General features: G+C 40.2%; 1 protein-coding gene across 5 annotated transcripts in view; it reads right to left on the minus strand.

Moving 5' to 3' along the window:
- The window catches only part of scube2 (signal peptide, CUB domain, EGF-like 2), a 159,575-nt gene that overhangs the window by 76,124 nt on the left and 70,413 nt on the right, over window positions 1-13,038 (minus strand). For all 5 annotated transcript variants that reach the window (XM_043705873.2, XM_043705878.2, XM_087996162.1 and 2 more), the window contains one exon: window positions 1,168-1,284. In XM_043705873.2, the coding sequence (XP_043561808.1) occupies window positions 1,168-1,284 (117 nt within the window). The remainder of the gene's footprint in view (window positions 1-1,167; window positions 1,285-13,038) is intronic.

The raw sequence follows: 13,038 nt of genomic DNA on the forward strand, positions 1-13,038 counted from the left end.
GGGGTACTGTACCTTTAAGAGAATTGAAGGACTTAGCAAGCACACAGAGTGCTAGAGAATTTACAATGTAACATTTGGTCCAAGCTGGCAGCACCTGGGTTGCCATGAGAAAACAAAATTCAAATTCAGCCAGTTTAAATTATGCCCCAAGATACTAAACTCCAATCAAGTTTGAATTTGGTATTTTAACAATATTAAAACCAATGAAATGATCTGATGCTTTGGGGTACAAGACCGGAAAAAATTGAACAGTTGGAGGAGAACTGCCAAGCCACCAACATATGCAGACTGCACAGAGAATTACTCTCTTAAAGTTATCTTTATCTATCAATGACCTGTGAAACAGAAATCCCTAAGAAGAAGAAATGAAGTCAAAGGAAGATACAAAGAGAAGATTCAACAACTGGCTGGTTTTGATGTTTGAATTTTTCTCTAAATCTTAATTGGCGTTTTATTGGACTAGTATTGTAGAGGGGAAGGTAAAAGATAGGTTTAGATAAATAAGTTGTAAGTAGTTGTTAGTTAATTATTCTCTGTTAGACTTCAAAAAATTAAAGTTGTTACTTTTTACTTTAAATAGTGAATTTTGGGATCGTTCTTTGTCTCTCAAATTTTAACAGATTACAGCACGGGTTAAATCAATTCTGTGTTGCACGTTTAAATTAACGGGGGTGGGAAGGGGTTTACCCTGTGTTATAACTGTTTGAATTTCAAAACTAACCAGCTGTCAAATCTTCTCTTTGTGTCTTCCTCTGTCTTTCTTTTCTTCTTCTTAGGGATTTCTGTTTCACAGATCATTGCCAAAATAATATCGTCAAAAAACTTTGCGGAGTCAAAAGGTGTGTTACACTATTTTTATCCTATGACCTACTTTTGTAGCCACTGTGTTTATGTAGCTTATTTGCTTTTCAACAAAAAAAGCAAAAATCACCAAACTGCTGTTTTTTAATACTCAAGCAGGGATACATTCCTGGTCACGACTGTCATAGCTGACAGCATCAAAAGTCATAAAACTGACTTTACATTTAATAAGAAAATTTACATTAACAGGTATATCACAAAAAGTCAACAAAGAATTTTAAATATTGAAGAACATTGAAATGTTATAATCACGAAATATGTCAAATTACCTTCTCCACACAGAAGTCATTAAAGTTGATATCTAACCTTTACAAGTCTTCCCATCCGGTTGCAGTGTGAATCCTACAGGACAGCTGCACCGAACACCAGTAGAAGTATCTTTACAGGTACGATCACAGCCACCATTGTTAACTGCACATGTTTCTATAGATAGAATAAAAATTACTTGCAACCCAAGTTTCATTCTTACATTTTTACCATTTCAATTCATTGAAATATCACTGTGAACTTAAAATAAAATTCACATTAAATTGTAGAAAGTTAGTTCAAAACAACAAATTGTTGTTAATTTATGAAAGATAAAGGTAGAAATACTGAGTGATGCTTTTGTACGGAGTTAAATTTAATGATAAAATATCTGCAATTTAACATAGTATTAAACAATATTTATAGTACAGAAACAGGCCATTTGATCAAATAGGTCCATGCCAATGTTCACACTCCTTGTGACCTTTTTCTCACCATTCTTCAATTAACTCCATCAATCTATCTTTTTTTTTTCTCCTTCATGTGTTTATCCAGATTCTTTTTTTCAAATGAGTCTAAGCTATTCACTTTAACTACTCCTGAAAGCGACTCCCTTGCTTTGATACTGTTTTTATAACGTTATTAAACTGAGTCTCTATATTTTTTGATTGGTGTTTCTATATTCCATTAAGGCACTACTCTTTCTAAAGTATTATGGAGTCCTTACTATGTTCTTCAAAATGTACCACCTCATGCTTATCTAAATTAAAATACAATTTCCAAATACACATCTACATTGCCTGTTTATTAATGTCTCCCTGCATCGTGTTTTCTACAACTGCAGAACACCCCACCTCAAATTGGTGTAATTTAAAAATATAGAAATTGTGTAACTGATTCCAGAGTGAAAACCAAAACAACTTACACCAATCTAGCACATTTAACATATTAAAATATCCCAAACTTGATATGAGCAATCTATTAAACTGTAACATGGAATGAGATTTTAGGACAAATGAGCAGATGTTTGATCAAAGTAGTAGATTTTAAGCAGCTCCTTAGAAGAGGCAGAAGAGCTAGAGAGGCAAAGAGAAATAGGGAAAGACTTCCAAACAGGAGGCCCAAAACAGCAAATGCAGGGTGAGGGTGAACAAAATTTCAGGCAGCAGAGTTTTAGATGAACAAGAGAAAACAGAATAGGGTCAGGACCACAGAGATACATGTATAAGCTCAGGTAATGAAAGTAAAATGCAGAAATAATAAATAATTGCTTTGCTTCAGTATTTACCAGAGATATTAACATGATGGTAATGACATCTGGAATAAGATCAAAAAAGGATAGTGAAGTCAGAAGAGGCAGGAAATAATTGTTAAATTAATTAAACTTGGCGAGGCTAAAACCCTCTAACTGGATAATCTACAAGAAAAGGGAATACTGACAGAGGACTGACAGGTGACTGATATCATTCCACTTTTTTATTTGTTCATTGAATGTGGACATTTCTGGCTAGACCAACATTTATTGCCCATTCTCCATTTTTCTTGAGAAGGTCATGATTAGCCATCTTCTTGAACCACTGCAATTCTTGAGGTATACTTTTGGGAGGTAGATTTGGTATTTTGACCATAAAATGGTGGAGAAATCATGATATGGTTCCAAGTCAGGATGATATGTGATTAGGAGGAGAACATGCAAATAGTGGGTTCCAATGCACTTGCTATCCTTTCCTTCTAGGTGGTAAAGATCCTGGCTTTGGAACTGCTGAAGGGGCCATGGTGAGTTGCTGCAGTGTACCTTAGGTACACATTGCTGCTACTATATTGGAGGAAGTGAACATTGCTTAGGGTGCCAACCAAGCGGCTGCTTTATCCTGGATGGTTTCAAGCTTCTTGAATATTATTGGAGTTGCATTCATTCAGGATACAGAAAGCAGTCCATTGCATTTCTGATGTTGCCATATTCTGGCATTGGATAGCCAGGAGGTGACTTGTCAGCAAATTCCTAGCCTCTAACCTGCTCTGCCACAGTATTTATGACTAGTCCAATTCAGTTTCTGGTCAATGGTAACACCCAGGATGTTGATAATGGGATGTCACTGAATATCAACAGGCAAAGGTTATATTACATCTTGTTAGAAATTGCAATCGTCCGTTACTCGTGTGGCTTGAATATTATTTGCTACTGTTCATTACAAAACTGGATATTCTTCAGGTTGTTTTACTTATTGACACGGTAGCTTTAGTATCTGAGGAGTGGCTGAATCATCAGCAAACACTCCCACTTTTGGTCTTATGATGAAAGGAAGGTCACGGATGAAGCAGCTGAAGATGGTTGGACACGATCCTGAGGAACTCCTGCAGTGATATCCTTCAGCTGACTGAACCTCTAACATCACAACCATTTTGGTAGGACTCCAACCAGTGGAGATTTTTCCCCTAGATTCTCATTGACTTTAGTTTTGTTTGGTCTACATGATACCTTGATGTCAAGGGCTATCACTCGGACCCTACCTCATGAATCCAGCTCTTTTGTCCATGTTTGGAACAAGGCTATAATGAGGCCAAGAGCTGAGTGGCAGAACCCAAACTAAGCATCAGTGATTGGGTTATTCTTTTGTACCTGCCATCTGACAGCATTGTCGATGACCTCTTTCACCATTTTTCCAATTGTAAGTAGACTGTGAGGGCATTACTTGACTGGTTGGGTGTTATTTTGACCGTAGAATATACCTGGGCAATTTTCTGTATTGTTAGGTAGATGACAGTAATGTAGCTGTACAGGATCAGCTTAGCTATGGAGCATGAGTCTTCAGTACTATTAGGCGAAAAGACGATGCTGGGGATTAGATCAGGAACGCCTGATGAAGGGCTTTGGCCCGAAACATCGATTTTCCTGCTCCTCGGATGCTGCTCGACCTGCTGTGCTTTTCCAGCACTACTCTAATCTTCAGTACTATTCCCTAAATGTTGTCAGGGCCTATACCATTTGCAATATACAGTTTATTCAGCCATGAGTTCAAATAAATGGAACTATGAAGGCACGAGATGAAAGTTGACAATGATGCATTGGGAATCTGGGAGGGTTAGTAATGGGCAGGAAATGACTCATATTTAAGGAACATAGGCATAATTTCATTTCAATCTGGCACAAAAGCAATTCAGGAAAGGTAGGTCAATCATGGCTTACAGAATAAATTTGAGGTAGTATTCAAGCCAAAGAGAAGACATATAAAATTGCCAAAGAAAGCAGCAAACATGAGGATAAGGAGAATTTTAGAATTCAGCAAAACAGGTCAAAAGATTGATGAAGAGGGGCACAATAGAGTGTGAGAGGAAACTTGTGAGGAATATACAAATTGACTGCAAAAGTTTTTTTAAATATGTGAAGATAAAGAAGTTAGTAGAGGCAAATGTCGTTTCCATACAGTCATAAATAAGGGAAATTATAATGTGAATCAAAGAAATTGCAGAAGAATTGAACACAAACCTATTCTGTATTCAGAACAGAGGACACAAATAATTTCCTAAATGTTAGAGAACCAAGGATCTAGTGAACAAAATAAATATTAATTTTTTAAAAATGTGCTAAGGCAATTAATGGGATTAAAGACCGACAAATGCCCAGGGCCTGAGAATCTGCATCCCAGAGGACTAAAGGATGTAGCCCTGGAAATAATGAATATATTGGTGGTCACCTTCCTAAATTCTATAGACTCGAGCAGTTCTTACAGATTGGAGGTGGAAAATTTAACCCCATTATTCAAAAACAGAGGGAAGGAACAAAATAATTACATTCTGGATTAGTGGTGCTGGAAGAGCACAGCAGTTCAGGCAGCAGTCAAGGAGCAGCAAAATCGACGTTTTAGGCAAAAGCCCTGATGAAGGGCTTTTGCCCAAAACGTCGATTTCGCTGCTCCTTGGATGCTGCCTGAACTGCTGTGCTCTTCCAGCACCCCTAATCCAGAATCTGGTTTCCAGCATCTGCAGTCATTGTTTTTACCAAAATAATTACAGACCAGTTAACCTTACATCACGGGGAAAATGCCAGTCTATTCTAAAAGTATCAGAACCAAACACTTGGAAAACACTAATGAGATTAGACAAAATCAGTTTGGGTTTATGCAAAGGAAATCATGCTGATCTACTGAAGTGTTTTTGAAATAGTAGAATAGATAAAGTGTTGTGGGTGAATCAGTTTTATTTTGACTACTTATTAAGAAATCTCACAGACAAGACCCCTCAAGCAAGTTAAGCCTCATAACTCAACTTTGCTATTTTCCAACTAATGGTGGAATTTAGCTATGATTCCATCGACAGTGTCTGTCTTTGGAAGAGTCCAAGGTTTGATCCTTGTGCAGCGTTGTTCTTTGAAGTTCTACTAAAGTGGGACTTCTGATGTTGAATTCTTATTACAGATTTACATCCTTCAGATCCATGATGCGAAATGATTGATAATTCTTTAAATTCTTTCATCCAAATAAGTCTTAGCTTGCTTTCTTATCAGAAATAACTCATTTGTTCCTTGTTACATTTGACATTGACTGTCTGTTTGAAGACACAGCTTTCCTGCAGTCAATTCCTTAAATTCTTCTGCAGGGCAATCAGTTGTCCCTGTGGCATAAAGCAGCCAGTTATCAAGCAGGTCTTAAAACAGCTTCAACTCCCAAGCATGGCCAATTGCTTCCAAATCCTCTATATGTTTGTCCTTATCTTTAATAGTTTAGTCCAGACAGTTATTGCTGTTTTCAGTTTGTAACAGTTTATCTTTTGTTGATTCAATCCAAGAACAGTTATTAAGGTTCTGAAGTCAATAATATCACAAGGGAAAACCAACGGATGTGGTATATTTGAATTTTAAAAAAGCTTTTGATAAGATCCCACATAAGAGCCTGCTGGGCAAAGTTAAAGCACATAGGATTGGGGTGATATATTGGCATGGATTGAGAATTGGTTCACAAACCAGAAACAGAGTGGGAATGAATTGGTCTTTTTCCTCTGGTATAACCCAGATCAGTGCGTGAATCATAAAATCTGTACAGTGTGGAAACAGGACACTTGGCCTAAGTCCACACCGACCGTATGAAAAGGAACCCATCCAGATCTATCCCCCTACCCTACTACCATACATTTACCCCTGACTAATGCACTTAACACATCCCTGAACACTATGAGCAATTTAACATGGCCAATTCACCTAACCTGCACATCTTTAGACTGTGGGAGGTAACCCACGCACAGGGAGAATGTGCAAACTCCACACAGTCACCCAAGGTTGGAATCGAACCAGGAACCAGTGCTGCCAAGCTATTCACAATACATATAAATGGCTTGGATGAGGGAACCAGATGCAATGTTTCCAAGCTTGCTGATGACACAAAACTAGACTAGGTTGTCAGCTGAGAGGCTTCAGGACCATCTAGACAAGTTGAGTGTATGGACAAACAGGTAGATACAGTACAACACAAGTAGATATGAAGTTATCCACTTTGGCATGTAAAAAAAAAAGGAAGAGTATTATTTAAATGTTGATATATTGGAAAGTATGAATGGATAAAGGGATCAGGATGTCATTGTCCACTAGTTAAGGGAATTAAACAGGTAGGTGCAGCAAGCAATTGTACATTGACCTTCATTGCAATAGGATTTGAGTTCAAAAGTAGGAATTGTCTTACTGCAGTTATACAGAGCCTTAGTGAGACTGCACCTAGAGTAGTGTGTGCAGTTATGGTTTCTCTACCCAACAGAGGATATACTTGCCAAAGAGAGAGTTCAGCACAGTTTCACTAGGCTGATACTGGCAATGGCAGGACTATCGTATTAGGAGAGATTGATTCAACTCAGCCTGTATTAATTGGGGCTTAGAAGAATGAGGGGGAATCAGGTTACAACATAAAACATTCAACAGAGCTAGACAGCCTAGATGCAGGGAGGATGTTTCCCCTAATTAAGGAACCAGGGCTCAGTCTCAGGATAGAGAATAGACCATATAGGACTAAGATAAGGAAACATTTCTTTACTCAGGGCATGGAATATTCAAGAAAGATATTGATTACAGATTTTAAAGATATCAAATTTCGTGGAGAACAAGAAAATGGCATCGAAATAAAAGATTTGTCATAGAATCATAGCATTATACAGCACAGAAACCAACCCTTTGGTCTAATTCATCCCCGCTGACCAGATATCCTCAACTGATCTAGTCCATTTGCCAGCATTTGACCCATATCTCTCTAAACCCTTCCTATTCACGTACCCATCCAGATGCCTTTTAAATGTTGTAAGAACAGGTTCAAAGGACCAAATAGCCTCGTTCCGCTCTGCTATTTCTTGATATCATGGAGTAAAGTGAATAGGTAAAAGGCTGGCAACTATGATGGTGGAGACCTCAGGAGGAGATTGAGCAGCATTAACCATCCAGCACCTTTGGCTGAAGATAGATGGAAGTACTTCAGCTTGGTCTTTTGTATTGATGTTCTGGGCTCCATCACTGCTAAGAATGGGGATATTTGTGGAGCCATCACTATCTGTTATGTGTTTAATGTTTAATCCATTCAGAACAGGATTTGGCAAGACTGCAAAGCTTAGATCTGATCCGTTGGATGTGAGATTGCAGTGGAATATATAATTCTGCAGCTGTTTGTGGATGCCCAGATTTCAGTTGTTAGATCTGTTTGAAGTCAGTCGCATTTATTACAGTCGGAGTGCCACATAACATGTTAAAGGGTATCCTCAATTTGAAAACCGAAAGAATTGTGGATGCTGTAAATCAGAGACGAAAACAGAAATTGCTGGAAAATCTCAGCAGGTCTGATCATATCTGTGAAGTGAAATCAGAGTTGATGTTTTGGGTCCGGTGACCCTACCCCAGGACTGATGTCAGCGAGGGGGTAAGGAGTGAAGAATAGGAGATAAAGAATAGTTGGACAAAGGAGTGAATAACAATCTGGCTAGGAGAGTGAATAGCTGTTCGTGGTGACTGTTGGTCTGCCATTACACAATATCTATTGTGAGCCACTATGTAATAATAAGGCCTGGTGTGTGGGGTTGGGGCTAGGACATGGGAGAGTTCAGGCCCTAAAATTATTGAACTCTATATTGAGTCCAGAGAGCTGCAGCGTTCCCAGTCAGAAAATTAGGTGCTGTTCTTCCAGCTTGTGTTGAGCTTTGCTGGTACACTGCAGCAAGCCTGAGACAGAGATGTTGTCCAGGGAACAGAATGGTGTATTAAAATGGCAGACAAGTGGAAGCTCAGGGTCTTTTTTGTGAGCATAATGTAGATGTTCTGGAATGTTGACAGTGAAGGAAGAGTGGATCAGGGTGTCCTGGAGAGTTCTGTCCCTGCGGAAGGCAGACAAGAGAGGGGAAGGGAATAAGTATCTGGTGATGGCATCTAGCTGGAGGTGGTGGAAATGGCAGTTGATGCTCTTCTGGCTGTAGATACCAGTGGGATAGTAGGTAAGGACAAGGGGAACCTTATCATTGTTGCTGAAGGAAAGAGAGGGGGTAAGGGTACAAGTGCGGGAGATGGATCAGACCCAGTTGAATGACCTGTCAACAACAGTGCTATGGAATTCTCAGTTGCAGAAGAAGGTGAAAGAAGTGGGAGAATAGAATGGAGTCTTTACAGCAAGCTGCGTGCAAAGATGTATAGTTCAAGTAGCTGTGGGTGTCAGTCTTTTTCTAGTGGATATTAGTGGCCAGTCTGTCCCCCAGAAATGGAAACAGAGATGTCAAGGAAGGGAAGGAAGGAGTCAGAGATGGACTAGGTGAAAGTGAGGGCAGGGTGGAAATTGGAAGCGAAATCGATAAACGTTTCCAATTCCGGACGAGGGAGGGAAACAGCACTGATGTTATCATCTGTATATCAGAGAGTTGTAGCTGGGATCTGGAATAGGATTGGAACAGGGAATGTTCCATCTGCCCCATGAAGAGAAAGGCATAACTGGGGCCCACGCACATACCCATGGCCATCCCTCTGACCTAAAGAGAATGAGGAGTTAAAAGAAAAGCTGTTCAGAGTGAGGATAAGCTCGGCCAAGAGGAGGATGGTGGTAGTGAGTAGGATCAGTTCAGGTCTTTGCTCCATGAAGTATCAGAGAGCCTTGGGACGTGGGTTGGATGTGTAAAGAGATTGCACATACATGTTAAAGAGGCGGCTGCTTGAGCACGGAACTGGAAATTCCAAAGCTGGCATAAAGCATCAGAGGAATCACGAATGTAAGTGGGCAGGGACCGGACCAGGGGAGAAAAGACAGAGTCAAGGTGGGAAAAAGTCGTATGCCATTACACACTACCTATTGTTAGCCATTAACAGTCTCCATTAACAGAGAATCACTTTCCTAGTCAGATTGTTATTCATTCTTTGCCTGTCCAACTGTTCTCCCTTTGGATTTGCTCCTTCTGCAAATAAATCAACATTTTCCTAGTTACCATTAGTTCTAAGGAAGGATCACTGGACCAGAAACATTTACTCTGGTTTCTCTTCACAGATGCTGTCAGACATCCTGAGCTTTTCCAGTAATTTTTAGTTTTGATCCTCAACATGAAGTTGGGTCTTCATCTCCACAACAGCTGTGCGGTGGTCACTCCCACTGACACTATCTCAGTTTTGAGTGGTGAGAACCCTAGTTGCATGCATTATATCTCATCTGTTTTATGTTCAGCTTGCTATTCTCTCATGACCCAGAATTAAACTAGTCGGCAAAAATTCATGAAATACGAGTCAAAGCAGGTACCTTGAATCTCTAAGCTTGAAGGTTACTTCTTCGGATTCCATATTGGCCATTCAATCCCCAATATTTCACAGTTCTCTCCATGGGCAGTGAATGCCTGCACCCTCCATCCATGCGAGTTACATCAGGCACACATTACATCATCAATCCACTTAAAATACAGTTTCACCCTTCAATACTGCACTTTGGAGTATATCAAAACCTTGTATTAGAATGCTTCTGCTAGGTCACATGCAGACAGGGAAAGATATCTATTTCATGGATTGGAGCAGGGTGTACCATAGGGCTCCTGGCTGGCTCTTCTAGCGCTTATTCACTTTGGGCAGACAGCACTTCTGTCTTTTTGTGCTTTTTCACTTCATTCAGAACCTGCTGGCTCACAAGATTTCTGTCCTGCCTTGCTTTTTAACAGACACAAAGCCAAGTAGCTTGAGAGTTGTCAACAGTGATCAGTTAAAAAGGTAGACATGTTGCTACACAGTCCAGGTAGTTCTCCTAAAACAGTGTAGTTGCATAAATAATGGGACCTATGGCAAAAGTGGGGTTGGGGCAGACCAGTACAAAATATCACTCATGATCGCTCAAAAATCACCCAAAAGTCTAACACAAAGCATAGCACAGCCTGAACAAAGGTTGAAATCATATTTATTAACAAACATAAATTGAACACAGTACATTTTTAAAAAAGTAAGAAAGCTGCTCTCTGTAAAGTACCTCTCTCAGAAAGCTGCTCCTGTCAACAGCTGACATCACACATGCGCAGAATGGCACCAAGATCGGTGCATGTGTAGAACAGTGCAGAGATTTTGATGTGGACATTGCGCATGCACAAAACGAATCACACTACTGCGAACACAGGTAAGCGTTCTCGAAAATACCATTCCCTAATTCTTCAGGAACGTTATAGCTAAATCACGCTGCTGAAACTCACATTACTTGAACAATGCTATACCAACATTACACCTATATCATGTATCAGCAGTTTATGTAGAAAACATTGAATATGCTTCAAACAAACAGCTGTCTCCAAGTCTGGAAGGAGTAGTCAAACGGGCGTGTCTTCAGTCAGGATGTGTCTACTGCATTGAAATGATATCATCCAGGAGCTCTGGAATTGTCAATTGGAAGCTTTGGCCAATCAGAGTTCGGGATTTCATATCATTTTCGAGAGGGAGTGGGCCATGGTTAGTCCTGCAGGTCAAAGCATCCAGCCCAGGGATTAGCTGTAATCAGTAGAGTAGCTGCACAGAAAGTAGTTAGAAATCTTACCAAATTAGTTGTGGGAAGGACTATGGTCAGCACAGGGTGTGTGTTCACTGCAAGTCAAGGAGATTATCAGATTCCAATAGAGACACTGGGAATTGGAGGCTGCATGTTAGGTTCCAGAGGGAATAATAATTGTGAAGGCGGGTAGCTCAGCATAAAAGGGTGGGAGACAATACAGCATGGGAAGACAATGGGGGAGGGGCTCATAAACGGTAACCACTGTCCTGGATTGAATAAGGTACATAACTATGGGGCTCAGGAGTAAGATGAACAGAAGAGCAGTTAAATAGAAAAGTGGGAGAATATGAGGAAGATCAAAACGGATGGGGTTGACAGGGATGACAAGGCAGAATAGGAAGATATAGGTTTAGATTGAGATTGAGTCTGCAATTCACTCTGTAAAGCACTACTTGTGTTTCCTTCTATCCTCATCCAAATTGTAAAAGCGTAATCAGAGATAAAAACGACTGCTATGCACCTGGAATGGGCAGAGTAAGTGCTTCTTTTTCTCGGAGGGACCAGAGTCTACTTTGGTGTAATGTGAGGCCATCCAGGGGCAACAACATGAAACAGACACTCACATAGTACAAGTTGAAGACACCTGTTATCATGTAATTGTGAATATGGGCCTTACACTTACTGTATTGACTAAAAATCCTGGATTCAAGCAATCTTGACCACTTCAACATAGAAAATAAGAGGAGTAGGTCAATCAGCTCTTTAAGCCTACTCTGCTATTCTGTATGATCATAGCTGATCATCTAGCCCATGTCCCTGTTCCAGCTTCCCTTTAGCCCTAAATATAATATACAATATATAATAATAAAAATATATAATATAATGGGCAGTACGGTGGCACAGTGGGTAGCACTGCTGCCTCACAGCGCCAGAGACCTGGGTTCAATTCCCGCCTCAGGCAACTGTCTATGTGGCATTTGTACATTCTCCCCATGTCTGCGTGGGTTTCCTCCAGGTGCCCCAGTTTCCTCCCACAGTCCAAAAATGTGTAGGTTAGGTGAATTGGCCATGCTAAATTGCCCATAGTGTTAGGTGAAGGGGTAAATGTAGGGGAATGGGTCTGGGTGGGTTACTCTTCGGAGGGTCGGTGTGAACTTGTTGGGCCGAAGGGCCTATTTCCACACTAAGTAATCTAATCTAATCTAATATCTAACATAATATATCGCTCTATATCTAATTCTATTTAAAATTTTGACCTCAACCACTTTCTGTGGCAGAGGAAGAAGGGCTTATGCCCGAAACGTCGATTCTCCTGTTCCCTGGATGCTGCCTGACCTGCTGCGCTTTTCCAGCAACACATTTTCAGCTCTGACCTCCAGCATCTGCAGACCTCACTTTCTCCTCAGAGGATTTTACAGGCTCACCACTTTTTCTCATAGCATTCAACGTTAAACATTAATCCTACTAATGTCAGTGAAAAGCAAAATTCAGGCAAAAGGTGAGGATTCATCTTAGTTGGAAAATTAAAAACACCTTCCACAATTCCACAGCCTGCACAAGTTCCAGGACACAAAATGTCCACATTGTCACCATATATCTAATGCTGCTTTTCTTGAACAATAGGGTTTGGCAGTTTTTTTTTTTAAAAGATTGCTGTCATACATTCAATCTCCAATGGTATATCTGCCAAAAGTCTTCAGCAGCATACATCTGTATCAGGTCAACAATATGCAAGGTTCATGTAGAGGCATCCCATCACCCACCTTGTGGAATCCTCACTGCCCCAATATCCGGAGGATACTTTTCAAATTGTATTTGTGAGTGCTGCTACTGCTGAATGATCACATAGCCAAAAGGTAATTTGAATCATCCCTAATGGATCCAAGGATAGACATGTTAGCTGTTTCTGTGGCCACTGCACTAAGAGGATTCACACAAGATGAGAAACAGTGGGTGTGGCGCAGTCTCCTAATGT

This window comes from Chiloscyllium plagiosum, unplaced genomic scaffold (genome assembly GCF_037043375.1).
Source record: "Chiloscyllium plagiosum isolate Xiang-an unplaced genomic scaffold, Cpla_swu_hap1 HiC_scaffold_18, whole genome shotgun sequence".
NCBI lineage: Eukaryota > Metazoa > Chordata > Chondrichthyes > Orectolobiformes > Hemiscylliidae > Chiloscyllium > Chiloscyllium plagiosum.